General features: G+C 40.6%; 1 protein-coding gene across 2 annotated transcripts; it reads right to left on the bottom strand.

The window, feature by feature from the left end:
• Positions 1-8,200: 8,200 nt before the first annotated feature.
• Positions 8,201-12,652, bottom strand: LOC131665028 (mitochondrial genome maintenance exonuclease 1-like). Of its 2 annotated transcripts, XR_009301987.1 has the most exons (5): positions 11,578-12,652; positions 11,294-11,501; positions 11,054-11,186; positions 9,587-10,981; positions 9,506-9,516 (listed from the first exon to the last, which is right to left on the bottom strand). XR_009301987.1 is itself a non-coding variant. In XM_058936617.1 (4 exons), exons 1-4 carry the CDS (start codon positions 12,341-12,343, stop codon positions 10,841-10,843), a joined length of 1,248 nt encoding a protein of 415 aa, XP_058792600.1. In that variant the 5' UTR covers positions 12,344-12,652; the 3' UTR covers positions 8,201-10,840. The 2 variants fall into 2 exon arrangements, 1 of the variants encoding a protein (XP_058792600.1); XM_058936617.1 differs by having other exon boundaries at positions 8,201-10,981.
• Positions 12,653-15,444: the final 2,792 nt, after the last annotated feature.

Below are 15,444 nucleotides of genomic sequence, written 5' to 3'. Positions count from 1 at the left end.
CAAAAATCTTGTCTTAATCTGCAGCTATGCAGCGGGTGATCAAGCTACAGATTTTATAATAGAACTAGAAAATATTTTCTATAATTATAACTTTGAAAATATCAATAATTATTGCGGTCTGGCGGATGTCTTAAACGCAAAACATACAAACTAGAATAATACAATTTATTATGACGTGAGGGCTTGCGTACTAAATAAATGGCTACACACAAATGATACATACGTTTGATACATACTGAATTTCAGTTTAGCTATATTGATTCGACGAGCGACCTGCTTCCACTCTAATTCGGCGCGCTCGCGATTGTCTTGCTCCAGAAGCCGCTTCTCATTTTTCTCCATCGTCGTCTGCACGCGACTAATCACCTTTGCCCAATGCGAGTCGACCATCCCATCTTTGTTCACCTCTGTAAAGAAATCATGCCATTAATCAATAATCATTTGTGAACAAAAGTATCGCAATTAATCGAACATTTTCATTAAATTTTTTGAAAATAATGGACTGTATCATTTTAAACCACTTTGAGTTCACCTAAAGTTGGACTATTGTAATCACTGGCGTGTCTTCGGCCAACGTATTTTGGTAACGTATTTCGCGGCGGTAGAGATGGAGTTGGGCTGTTGTGGTTGTTGCTGATGATGATGGTGATGCGTAGATGTTTCGTTCTTACAGTGCATTGAGCAATTTCTTCTCTTTACAGATTCCGGATGTTCTTGGAAGAGTATCACATGCAGAATTTTCTTTTCGAATGCATTATTTTATTTACAACACAATTGTTCAGTTTATAATTATTCAGGGACACTAAGAAATACAAATCGAAATTGTCACTTTCCGTGGAAAAAATGTGTATGGAATGTTTTTACATGTACACACTGTGACACGTTATTCATAAATTATTATTAATTGAAAATTAAAAAAAAAAAGAAATAATTAGATCATTGTAAGCGAGTGCATAAAAATGTCACAGGCGTCTCCACTAAGCTTTCGCTTTAAGAAACTTCGGACACTGTCAAAATGTATTCACTAGTAACGAGTCGTTTCCTTATATATCAATAGATCCAATTTCCAGCCGCTTGCAGATTTGTTAGCCCTCTAGTGACGATAAAATGAAATTACGTTATACCGCGAAATATAAAATGTATTTTTTGCGTCAAAAAAACGTTTACAGGTCCTAACACTAACAGTACTTATAATTACATCAACAAACGTTAACATTACAGTTTTATAGTGATTGTCTGTATAAACTTAGCAATTTCAACTATTTATTGTCTGGTTGCCTTTGAAAGAGCACGCCCATCATACATAGAATTTTCTTTTCTAGTGCATTATTTTATTTATATACAACACAATTGTTTAATTATTCAAGGACATTGATAAATACAAATCGAATTGTCACTTTCCGTGGAAAAAATGTGTATGGAATGTTTTTACATGTACACACTGTGACACGTTATTCATAAATTATTATTAATTGAAAATTAAAAAAAAAAGAAATCATTAGATCATTGTAAGCGAGTGCATAAAAGTGTCATAGGCGTCTCCACTAAGCTTTCGCTTTGAGAAACTTCGGACACTGTCAAAGTGTACTTACTAGCGACGAGTCGTGTCCTTATATATCAATAGATAAAATTTCCAGCCGCTTGCAGATTTGTTAGCCCTCTAGTGACGATAAAATGACATTACGTTATACAACAGTAGTTTTCGTGGACTCAGAACTGCGAAGTCCCCCGCGATTAAAATTAATCAATCTGAATTGTTTCCTGAAGATTTATCATTGTTTGCATCTGTCTCTATCAACAATGATTAAAAAAGTGAAATATGTTTTTGTATAAACATAATCGTTCTATCAGCATATATTTTTGTAAGCATACTGATGTAGGTGAATTCTCTGCTGTGCACAACTGAAAAATGTGATATGCATCCTTCAGAATGCATGGTAAGTAGTCTTACTTACACGGTCAAGTGCATAGTGTAGTAGACGAGAACAGGAGTGGAGTTTAGCTATCTAAAAATTGTCCGTGTAAGCGCAGGTATTTGTTTTCTAATGTGCTTCCGACCTTTACGTTAAACTAACCAACATTTACGAAGAGTACAAGATTTCCTTTTAAATCTGCTTTTACAGACGTGGATATTTTCGGTTTTAAGAGTTAATTATTATTACAAATACTAACTACATTAAATATCAAATGCATTAAAAGTCTGATTTATTCATCTGAACTAGAAATAGCAATCGTCCTATAATAAATTATTTTTTGAACAGAATGAAATTTCGATTTCCTACGATCCGAAAAGATATTAGGGATTATTTTTTTGTGAATTCGACAATTATTTCTCTTATCAATATAATCAACTAATTCATTTATTTACTTCTTAAATTCCTTTTTTTACATATATCTCTGACAATTCAAATTCACCACTTCAAACAAAAAATATCTGGTTATTCTGCCTGAAAAATCCGATAAAATAACAGTGCGAGAGGTACTTCAATCGATTTATAATACGAACTCATGCACACAAACTCTGATCCTGAGCTTTTCACTCAACAATTTTTTAAACAATTTCTAACCACTTCTCCCTCATCGAAAATATTTTGTTTACGATTTCGTTCAGTATTCGAGTATTTTGATGTTGGCAATGACTATCATACATCCATTTGACATTTTTTTCAGAGCTGAAACTTAATTTATTTTATAAAAATTAAGAAATTTGTGTTATCTTTTCAGTAGACTCACTGTCGACGTCTTTTGGTTATGGATTACTGGATCGATTCGAAAGCACAATAGTTAATTTTCCGCTGCGATTTTTTCGTCCAAACTCGTTTACACGGCCTAGCGTATTAGCTTACTTTAGATAGTGGTGGATGCAGCGATAGGAAACAATTGGATTATGTCAGAGTCAGTCACGAATGTACGAACATCTTCCTCCGGGAAAAGTATGGAGTGATCTCTGTTTATCAAAAAACAAAACATTGTTTCACGATGTGCTACGCTATAAACGATTTTTCAAAGTGCTTCCAGTGTGCAATGACTATTTCCGCTATGTGAGCCGTAGACAAACGCGTAAAAAATTTAATACCTGTGAAAATCGAATTACTTAGTTAAGGTTGTTCGGATCAGCTAGAAAAGAAATGTGAATTTGTAAGTAGGTGAGCCTTGAATTCTTTATGATCATTCAACACGTGACTATAAACTATGTTTAGTATGGTATTAGAGAAATGAAGCGAGTAAATAAAACGAAATTCTACATTACATGTGCCTATATATAATTAATGCAGGCATTAGTCAGGAATACAGGTTGTAAATTTAGATCATGATGTTGGCCATTTTCGTAAATATATTAAAGCGACCGTGTGAAATGTATCTAAACCGTAAAACTATCAGGCCAAGTTAGAAACAATTAAACAATGAATTATAGAATATTTCTGAAAGGAGAATTAGAAAGAAATAGAGGTGAGGTTCTTATCCAGTGAAAAATTAAATAAGTCACTCGATTCTTGTGGATGTGAAACCGACTGTCCCTCGAAAAAAACTTTCGGCGTGTGTAGCAAAATGAAAAAAAGGAGCTAGGCTGAGCGAAAGAGAAAGCGAGAGGGTAAGAGAATCGAAATAATTCATCGTGGCGCTAGGTCCACTTAATTGACCTTATCGGGTCTCACTTAGAACAGCGGCCAATTGGCAATCGAGAGCTGCGCACGGAAAAAGCAAAAGGAGGGAGACACGAGTAACGAAGTAAAAGCTCGGAGCTTTCGGCATTCAAAGGGATTACGTTCGGCGATCATCGAATTATGCGTGCGACTGCGGACCTCTTCGCGGCCGGACGTCCAATCTAATTAGTCGGATCGGTCGACTCGCTCTCTCGTCGTGCGAACGTCGCGACGGCAAAGACTTTTGATAACGCGCGCGGTGATTAATGACCGCGCGCTCGCGTTTATCATCGCGCGCTTGTCCTGCGCATCGACGATAAATCAGCCTATTCCCGCGCCGCGAGAGCCCGAAAGAGAAGACTCGATCTGGGTTGCAATCGAATGCCAAGCAGCGCCGGTGAAAATCGACAAGGGTCGAAGCCGGCAAGCCGGCAAGCAAATCGATGAAGCGAGATGGGAGGCCATTCTTCCCCGTGTACGAGAGAGTTACGTGCAAGGCGCCGCGCTGCCAAACGAGTCCAGGGTCGAATGTCTGCGGTGCAGCTAAGCGTTTCGCTCGCAAGCTTTAACTGCCTCAATCGCTAACAGCCGCCGAATGGACTCTCGGCGCAGACTGGTCTCGCTCTCGTTCGCACAATACGACCATCAGGCATCCCTCGGTTACTTTCCACCTTTTTTCTTTCTTTTTACGACGCTCGTAGTCGGCTCATCCTCCACGTACGGCTTTATGGTAATGCGCTCCAGGGGGTCAAGTGCGGCTTAGTTAATTGGACTTGTCCTGCATTTATATTAGCATATTTGTCCGATGCTTATTCCGGCAAAAATACTAGTCTGTGTTTTCCGCATCTTATTGCTTTCCAGATAAGAGCGGGTTCAATTGAAATGCCAGTTCGCACCTGCAATTAGCAGCCAGTTTTTGGAGTGTTTTCGAGGAGGACGAAGCACGCCGAGCGAAAAGTCCCGCAAGTCCCCCGAAGAATACGTCCGAAGGGAACGCGAGAGCGAAAGGAGCCGTTGACAATGCGCATGCTTTTATGGGAAATCCTTTTATGCCACAAATGAAATAGTTTATTATTCCGAGGAAACAAATTGAGCCGGCGTAGTAGCCGGATCTTTTATGCATGATCGCACTCGAATATTCCGTTGGCCAGCAACAAAATTGTTCTCCCCGATACGCGGCTGAAAGCCCGGAAAGCTGCTTTTTATCAAGAAAAGCCGAGCAATGTTGCCGGCTGTCTCTGAAATATGTACAGAGTGAAAGTGAAAAAAGGGGGGACGGGGAAGAAAGAAATGAAGTAATCCGGCCCCGCACACAGCGTAATACCTCGGAAAAATATCAGCAGCGGCGCTCCCCTAATAAGCTTACGCCGTTAAACAAAGCAGCTCGCTTCTCCGCTGCATAATTCATAAATATCTTGTTAAAGACTCGTTACACTGCGAGCGTAGCGTCGTTTAGTCCGTCTCGGGCGGCGGCGCGTGCCAGCAGCTGTCGAGATTGAGCGCGAGTTCGTGCCCACCTGGGCCGGCGCCTTTCTCTCTCGCGCCCTCGCGCCCTCGCGCCCTCGCGCCTCGATGCCGCGCGGAGTCCCTTTCAAAAACTTTTCAATTGTCTCGCGTATGACGCTCTCGCCATCTCTCGCTCGGCCCGCGCACAGATAAGGCTTTCGCCGGCGCTGCTCGCTGTACGTAAATAACTTCGTTTCCCCTAATTGCCGGCGTGCGGCGCTATAGCCGATGCGCGACACGTACTTCATAAAGGCTGGCCCACTTTGCTGGAAAGCCGAGATCAAAGCGCGAGCGAGCGCGGCCAAATAGAATTTTTCGGAGCCTACCGCCACGGCGCGGCGCCGGCAAAGGGAGCGTCCCTGGGGACTTGTCCTCTCGAGGTAGACGACAACCTATCCAGATCACGTTCGGCAAATCCCGGCCTTAAATAAGCCGTCGTCGCGGATTATAGCGGCGCGCTCTCCTGCGTCGCATGATCCACCGCAGGACTCGGCAAGCCGCGCGCGGTCTTTCTTTACTTTTGCCGCGCGCGGCTCCGCTTTGCAACGAAGCCAACGGTTTCTCCGTGCACGCGAGCTGGCCTATTGCCCGTACGCCGATATCGTCGCTCACGACCCTATATTACTGAACCAAACATTGGCTTGATTACGGTCCGATACGCGAAGCGTCGAGCTGGTCCCCTGCTGCCTACTGTAATGCAATTAACGCTAATAGATACTCGCGAGAGGAGAGAGGGAGAGAGAGAGAGCGAGAGAGCGCGCGATCGGAAGGGCTCATTAAATTAGCCGCGCCGCAGCCCGAAGACCGGTAGAAAATTCGAACGGCCAAGCAGGCGGCGGCGGCGGCGGCGTCCTCTTAATCCGATGTCTTTCCGGAAAATCGATTTGAGAGCCAGCCCGGCGAGCCGCGTTGCACGCGCGCAACCGAGAAAAGAGAGCGCTACCTATCCCGCGCCCTATCCCGTACTATCGTCCCCCGGGCGTACGCCCGCGGAAAGTTATAGCTCGCAAAGTTTTTGCCATTTTTCAGCTCCAAGCCCCTCTCCGGCGCACCAAGAGACCGGAGCCAGCGAATCAATGCTGCCGAGTGATTCCGCGTGCCTCGCCGCGGATTCCCGAGTTTCTGCCCATACGCGCGCGGCGAGAGAAGTAAGTTATGGACGGGCGCGAATGTTTTTATCGAAAATCTCCATGCTAATGCGGAGTCCTCTCTTGCCATCGCGCGCGGCGGGATTATTCGAAAAAACGGTGCCCGTAAATCCACGGGCTTTCCACGCGCGCCGAGCGCACAAAAATGTTTTTCGGTCCGCAACAAAACGCTGCACAATGCGGCGGAAGTGAGCAACAACAAGAGCGTGCGTGAATTCCAGGTTATAGATTGCTGCGTGCACAATTGCTCACTGCGCTGCTGCGCCCACAGCAGTGACTCGAGCCCTTGACTACCCACCTACACCCAGAGATGAGAGAAGAGCGCACGTATATGCCGTGCACTCGCGGACCTTTTCTCCGCGTCCGCGACCCCTCTTTTCTGCTTACTTTGGCGTTTATTAGCTGGCCTTTTTGCGCGCTACGCTGCACGCCCATCCCCCTTCGTCTCCCCGCTCGAGAGGCCTTGCTTCTTTCTCTCCGCGTACTCCGCGTACTCCGCGTACGCGCGCTCTGTTTATCCGCAACCTTTCAACGGTGATTTTCAAATTGCCGGGATCGGCTGCTGCAGAACTCGCGTCCGAGAAACAGTGACTCTTCTCCCTATCGGCGTCGATTGACGAGCGGGAATATCAATTCATTCTTTTTTCGAATACGGCTCAGCATTGCGAGAACGTTGATTTATTTTGGTTCTCTCCTCTTTTGTATTTGTACACGTGCGGAGCTCTCTAATAAATAACGAGCGACCGACAAAGAAAAAAAAAAAAAAAGAAATTGTGTTGCTTATTTTATACACTGTAGTGCGCGCCGAGCACGAAATTTTTTCGAGACTACCTAGCCCTCGAAGCACTAAAACTGTTATGTGTGCGGCAAACGACGCTGCTAAAATTAGTTTCCTTGTGTGCTATCAAAAATAGCCCTTTGAAGCTAAATACCCACTAGATAATCCTTAATTTCTGGAATAATGTTAATTAAAAAAAATAATTATTATGTAAATCGTCGTATCAGCGGTATTTGTCTGCGAGCGCACGTGCGCTTTACGCGTTAGTCGAAAAATCAATGGAAGCGACCTGCGCATTGCGATCGAAGAATCAAAGCTGAAAGCTGATAAACGGGGTATGGTTTAGAAACTCACGGGTGCATCGCAAGCACTCGGAATAATTGTACGGTGTACAATTAAATTTGGCTCGTTAATTTTTTTCAGCTGCAAACCGCGCACCGTCCCTGCCAAACGACAACGGTAAATGTATTTTCGCTCAGACAAGCCGGCACGTACGTAACGTCAAAGCACTCGAGATTTTCCCTGGTGCTCATTTATTCATAAATAAAAATACTCGATTATCAAAGCGGATATGCTCCCACGAGACCTTCGTACTTTTTGTTTATTTGCGTAAGTATAAAGGGCATTCACGGGAGAGCTTTGCCTTTATATGCATATACCTACTTTGTATGCTCTCGAGCAGCCCTTTTAGCATATACCTGGTTTTTTCCATATACACGCGAAACGCCAGAAAAAATGAAGGAAAATATTTTATCTCGGGAGCTTTCATGAATTTCGCTTAAAAGCTCAATATTTTTGCGCAAAGTTTGTTTATTGCAAGCGTCGTATAGACCCTCCCCTACATTTTGTACAGATGGATCGTGGAAAATATCTAATATTAAGTCATCTAGTTCCTTTAGAATTACAAAGAATCTCTAGCACGTCCCCTCAGTTCGTCTTCATTCCGATAAACACTTTATCGACTCGTTCCAGGGCATCGATTCATCATGCTTATATTAATAACAAAGCTTCAACTGAAAAACTCCCGTGCCAGCGCACATCTCTCTCTCTCTCTCTCTCTCTCTCTCTCTCTCTCTCTCTCTCTCTTCCGTTCCCTTTTCGGGATGACAAACAGCTCGGTTGACACGTGGGAGCATCAGCTTGCCAGATAATTAATTAACATCGAAGAGTAACTCGTCTATAGTGAATGCGCGTGCGTTCGATATTCCTTTCAACCAGCAACTCTCGTTATATCTGCTGCTTGCATGTGCGCCGCAACTCGTCGATTTCATTATTTTAGCCTTTGGTCAACGGTGGACGTTTTTTTCTTCTTTTTTTAATTTTCGCAACGTAGTAGCGCGTCGATGAAATAAAGCAGACTACCGGATGCAACGCGCAAAGTTTAAGTCGTGTTCAAAGTTTTACTGCTGCTTCGGAGAGTTTGACACTCTTTGTCCTCTCGAATCTTTGCATCTTTCGCTAGTATAGACTCTTTTAAGAGGCGAACTTCTCGGGAAAACAGAAAACTTTGCTCTCACGATGCAGCACTAGCTAATTAATTAATCATCCGCATTTGCTTTCACGACGACGTATACTGATTTATCCGAAGCACTTGTGTATGAGTAAAAGGATTTTTTTATTCTTTCTCTCTCTCTCTCTCTCTCTATGTCTCTCGTTCTTCGATGAATCAAGCGATAAAAGTAACGGCTGTATTTCGTTCATTAATTAAATGTTTTCTCCAGCGGCATCTGGAGGCGACATAAAAAGGTTCTTACGATTTCATCAAGAGGAATACGCTTTTCTTTTTCTCGCTACCAAGGCCAGGGAAGGGAGGGGTTGAAGCCACGGGGGACTTTAAAAATAGAGAGATACAGGAAATAAAAGTAGGCAAGCCAGCCCATATCAAATACTTCACCTCTCTCTCTCTCTTTCGGCTTCTCGACTCATGAATTGCGCATGCAGTCCCCTTTAATAATGCGCGCGGAGCTGTCCCCGAAGGAACCACCGTCACTACTATCTTCGCATTAGCGACGTTTCTGCTGACTCGCGTGCGCTGCCGTTATCCTCGGGCGGGATTAATTACATTTTAACGACGCTTCGAGGGAAAAAAAGCAAAGAAACCAGGCTCCACAAGAAACGTCGAGTCTATATCCTTCGAATGTTTTTCGTTACCTTTTTTGATAAAGTGCCTCGCTCGAGCGAGGTTACAAGAGACGATGGGTCGCGTGACGGAAAATCGCCGATGCGTATCGATGGGATTTTTGGTGCACATGCGCGTGTTCGCGGAAGGAAGCGAGGTATTAGCGGGCGACGGCGTCCGTTACCGCAGCCAAGGGACGACGATGAATCATTTGATCGGCTGGCTATGCGAGGCCGTTGTTTGCCTCGCGTTTGGGATTACGCGACAAATGAAAAATTCATTGCCGTCATTCCTGGCAAGAGAATCGATCAGTAGTCTCACCTGCATCGGAAACACTTTGATTAAAAACTACAGCTGGAAGATTGAATTTAGTGGTTTAATAGAAGCCTACCTGCGCGCTCGTGTAATAAAAGCCGATTTTCACATTTGAAAAAGCGATTCGTCGAACTAGCTGAAGCTCTGAAACAAGATATTTCCCATCATAGAGAAATAAAAGCCAGCCAAATGGGAAAAGTATACGTTTCAATCTTCGCGTCTATTCAGCCAGGACGAAATCAATACAAGCGACATCCGCCGTCGTCGACAGGTAGAGGATGGAACTCCAACGTAAACATCTTTTTCTCATACGTACCTATGGCTGGTCTCTATTGAAAAATTAATAAAACTATTATTGTTGAAAAGTCAAATAAGTTACAATGGAAAATCCAAGAGCGCTCGTAAGACGCCGCTTGCGCTGAAAAATTAAAGCCCGATGGCCCTGCTAATAAAGTACACCAGAGTATTGCACAGCAGGTGCGGCACTCGAGGCGGCAAAGTGCCGGAGATAACGCCGGCACATACGCGCCGCCATTAGTTTACGGTCCCCAAGGGCGTTCCGAGGGGGAGGGCCCCTCTGCCTCTCGTTGCTCGCCGAGGGACGCTGCTCCACTATCTCTCTCCTCTCTCTCTCTCTGACTCTTTTTACCTCCCAACTTATAATTGCTATATGTAGCGTGTTATTTTTTGTTCACTTTCAGGGAATCAGAAAAAAACGAAACGAAACGCGAACCAATAGAAAATTGTATTCTGTGTCTGAGAAACGAAATAAATCTCGTCAATCTGCCGCGCTGCAGCACGTTGGCGACGATACGGATGCTGGTTTTTATGAGAACGCTTTTACGGCCACAACCGCATCGGCGGATTTGCGCTCGAGGCGAGAGAAAAAACGCTGCAGACGCGAACATCGATTTTTGCATATCCGCGTCATGAAATATTGCGCCCACCCGGGGTTGTTTCATACTTCCTGACGCTTAATTGCCTGCTCGCGGAATGTACGATGAGCGCGCTTATTAGTTCGCGCGCGAGCAAAAGAGCAAGCCCGGATATCCAATTGCAAGTTTCCTCGTCCAGGCTGAATAAGAGTCGTACCTTTTTACGTCGACCAAGTCGGCGTCTGGTAATTTACTATGCCAGCGAAAATTTTTCCAATATCGACGAGCGACAGTGAGAGAAGCTACGACAAGAGTAACAAGTGCACGGAAATGAAAAAGTTGCTCTGAGAAAGAGGCTTCGAGGAAGCTAGCGCCTCGCGACTTTACTTACGCGACTGTCTGACAAGAAATCAATGTCTATGTACAGCGCTAACAATGTTTGCCGCGACAGTTCGTTAACTGAAATTCATAGAATGATAATTCTGTAGTCTCTTCAGCCAAAGCTCCCAGTATAGCTGCAGCGAACTCTCCTCGATCTCGTGCACCTCAGCAGGCTTACCGGACATGTATGCGACTACGACGAGGCCTTTTTTCAACTGTGAATATTATTAACGATAATTTTTTTATAATAGTAGTTCAAACGACTAACTCAATTTATAATGTAATACCTGGAATGGATAATTTGGGTCAGAATTTATAGCTCCTATGTAAGCAGCCAATTGCAATGGAGCATCATATGTGGAACTAATAGTACTTTTGGTCTTGTCTGATTTTTTCCAGTCGATTACACACAATTCGTCTCTAAAATATTCAACTTGTTTAAAAATTTTTTCTTAAAATTCCGACTATAAGACATCTGTGGATATCAGATAAAACTAAGCCTTTGGTAAGCCAAATTTCTTACTTACCTATATACAGCAACACAATCCACTATCCCCCTGTACTGCAGTTTGGAATGAACTACATATGACTCGAGGGCTTGAACTTTATTTACAATATCTATCACATTAGTGACACTTGAAAATGCATGTTTTATTCTATCAGGAATACTAAATTCTTTCTGCATCAATCTGTCCATTATCGTTGAATGTAATATTTTTCCTTCTCCAAGTAGTTCTGTAAGAAGTCATTGATGTCAGTATTATTCTACTTCAAATTTTTTTGTAAAGTGAAAAAAATTCCAAAACATTACCTGCTTGATAAATTTCAAATCCTCTAGCACCTAACTTTTGAATCATTCTCAATTTCCATGCTTCAAGAACAGCTTTCGCTTCTTCTGACATAGTTGCTGTCAATATTTTAGTAACGCTTGGATAATTCAAACTAGATTTATCTTTCCTAGATGATATTGTCAAAATTTGTGATGGATCTACTTCTTCAATAGTACAATTCTTATAGTTTTCAATAATAGGATACTGTAATATGTCTTTTAGTAAATCATTAGAAACAAGACTTTTATCTTTTGCATTTGCTTCATTTTTCTCATTTGAAACTTGTTTATTTGTTGATTTACTATTATCTACATTTTTTACAATATTTTTCGAAGAAATTACTTTTGGTATATCACAGTTTAAGTTTATATCAACTTCAATACCGATTGACTGATTTGTTGATTCTGTCTTTGAGTTAACATGATTTTCCTGAGAATTTGTTGATCCACTCTTTGAGCTAATTCGAGTCAGTTTTGGACTCTGAGCTAATACCCAGGCTAATTCTGAATTGACATTTGATGATATAGTTAATGGTTGTAAGCCTTTAGATTCCAACTGCAATCTCTTAGTTTTTTGTACTTTGGTTTCGATTAATTGTCCAAATTGTAATTTATTATCTAACCGCAACTGTTTTATTAGTTTAGCTTTCGTATATTTACTTTCTTGATAACGCGGTTGAGCGAAACACTTTGAACTTTCAATTGCGCGCCCCAGAAGCGCAGCATCACGTGGATTTCGCCAAAACATAACCTTGTTTTATTACTGTCGATCATTGATAAAGAGATAAAGTAATTATATAAGGTCTAAATCGAAAGTTATAGCACTTTTTCGGCATATTGTGACACACAATAATAAGTCTTGAAAAGTTCAAGTGATAATAAAGCTGACGACCATATATAAATGTACTTTTAAATCAATGAACGTTGATTTACCACTTTTACACGACAAATGAAACTTAGGTAAAAAACTAATTAGTTTATTATAAATGACGCATTGCAGAACTATTGATGACATTAGCGTTAACAAAAACAAAGAGCTAAGAGATTCTCAATTGCATTCTGCTCTATCCCGCCAGAGCGCCATGCCATAGGCAAGTGCGCATGAGCGCAAGCGGAATAGAATAGAATAGAAAATTTTTATTGGCTTAACTGTATACATCATATGAGCCACAACACCACCACAGTGGCGCCGGTGAGGGCGCGCTGAACTACAAATTCAAATATAAATACAAAGTTTCATATCACAAATATATTTTCGCCAATATTAATATTAATAAATCGCTTTTCAATATAAAATTAGATAACGCATATAAAATACAGAAATACTTTAGTAATAATTAGTACAACATTAATGGTAAAAAAAATAAATACATAAATAACTTAATTATCTAGAGAAACGGGATTAAATATTAATTTTTATTTCTAATATGAAATTTGATAGGCTATTTATGACATGTATATTCATATCGATAAGAAAAGGTACAATTGTCTTTGGTTCTGTATTGACATATTTTTTTAATTCGTTGAGCATTTTCTTTCTTTCGTTGACATATAATTCACATCGCCAAAAGACGTGGTCAACGTCTTCTTTCTCTTTGTTACAACGGCATAAGTCAGAATCTACAATCTTAAATTTAAAAAGATATGCGTTTAAAGACATGTGGCCACTTCTAATTCTATTGAGAGTAGTTATTGATTTTCTGGTTAAATGAGAAAATTTGTGAAACCAAGGTTTTTTTGATGCTGTGTAGTAATTATTAAAATAAAAAATTCCTTTATTGAGGCTTGATGAAAGTAAACTATTAGTGTTTTCTTGTTCACAATCTATTTTATATTTACTAAAGAAATCAGTGTAGGGTAGAATAACATTAGCCAAGATGCCGTTTTCTGCAGCTGTTTTGGCATCAGAGTCAGCAGCTTCATTACCTGGAATACCTTTGTGGGAAGGTATCCAGATTAGCTTTACTTCTTTATGCAGTTTTCTACATTGTAAAAGCTTAGATTTCGTTTGAGCAATAAGAGGAGATGAAGCGCCTATATTAAAATTGTTATCGAGTGATTTTAATGCACTCTCACTGTCAGAGAAGATTCTAAAAACATTATTATTTTGATCTGAAATTATTTTATCTAAGCAAAAGGAAATCGCTAAGGTCTCTGCGGAAAAAATCGAGGCTGAATCAGGTATTTTGTATGAAAATTTATATTCTGGTGATAAACTCCATGAGGAAAATCCAACACAAACTTTAGAGTTAATATTCATTTTAGAACCATCTGTGTATATATCTATTGCTTTATTTTTGGATTCAAAAGTTTCATTGAATGTTTTGAGGGGGTTTGATGATTGTATTATTTTCTTACCAGAGGTGATATCAATATAAAAGTTGGCAAAGGTGTATTCCCAGGGTTGAGAAAACATAAAGAATTTATCTGATTTGATAATTGAATCCGAGTGCCATCTTAATTCCTCATAACTTGAAACCAGGGTAGATTTTTCATAGTTGAAATCAAATTGGAAATTTTCAGCATATTCTAATATTTTTTCGATGTTTTGGATTGTTACATTGTTTTCTATTGACATGCATTTCAGTAAAAATTTTTTGCCTAGAAATTTGAATCTGATAGAAAGATAGGGCACTTTCGATTCGCCAGCGATTACATTAATAGGGGTACTCTTTTGATAACCTAAGGCTAGTCTTATAGCAGTATTTTGGATTTTTTGTAACTTCTCTAAGTGTGAATTTGCGCAAGGTGATAATAAAAATCCGCAGTATTCAATTCTAGATCTTATCAGAGATTGGTATAGGAGAAGTAGAATACTTGGATCCGCTCCCCACCAAGTCCTTCTTAGACAACTAATTATTCTCATTGATGATATACTCTTTTGGACCAAATACGATATATGTTTGGACCAATTAAGCCTTTGATCTAAGATCATACCTAAGAATTTTACTTCTTTAACTGGGAAAATAGTTTCGTTGCTGATATTAAGAGATATATTTTTTATGTTAATATTATTTTTATTGAAAATAAGCAGGTCGCATTTATTAAGTGCTAATTCAAGACCTTTGTTCTTGAGAGCTGGGAGCATTACTCCGATATCTGTTTTCAATTTTTCAACTCCCTGGTGTGGGTTTTCGCATTGGGTGAAAATAGCAACGTCATCTGCAAATTCCAAAATCTCTACACCTTGTGTAGTGAGAGTTTTCAAAAATCTGGTATAGATAGCATATAGCACTGGACTAAGCACGCTTCCTTGAGGGAGTCCCTTGTTAACCGTATATTTTAGTTTGTCATCAATATTTATTGGAATAAGAACCCTTTTAAAAATTACAAATTTTATGAAGATAATGAATTTTTTCGGGAGGCCAAGTTCTATGAGGTCATTGATTAAAATATCTGGAATTACTTCATTGAAAGCGCCTTTAATATCCAAAAAGAAAGCTGCCAAACTTTTTTTCAAAAAAAAAGATTGATGAATGTGTGTTGTTAAAATTGATATATTATCAGCACATGATTTGCCTTTGCGAAATCCGTACTGTGAAGGTGAAAGGAAATTATTAGTTTCTAGCCAAAAGGTGAGACGATTGTTAACCATTCGTTCAAATGTTTTGAGTATACAGGATGCCATAGATACTGGACGTACTTTATCGCTGTTATTTTTAGGGATAAAACTTATAAGGTAATTAGACCATGATTGAGGAAAGTCGCCTTGATCATAAAAATCGTTAAAAAGGTCAAGTAAGATTCTTTTATAAAATTCTGGTAAGGCAATTATTAGCGCGTAACTAATTTTATCAGCTCCTGGAGCTGATTTGATGTTTACTGAGTGTAGAGCATTTTCAAGCTCTT

The sequence above is a fragment of the Phymastichus coffea genome, unplaced genomic scaffold (assembly GCF_024137745.1).
Source record: "Phymastichus coffea isolate CEN01 unplaced genomic scaffold, Cenicafe_Pcof_1.1 PCOF00047, whole genome shotgun sequence".
Classification (NCBI taxonomy): Eukaryota; Metazoa; Arthropoda; class Insecta; order Hymenoptera; family Eulophidae; genus Phymastichus; species Phymastichus coffea.
The sequence above is the reverse complement of the archived record's forward strand: the minus strand, read 5'-3'. Positions and strand labels throughout refer to the sequence as shown.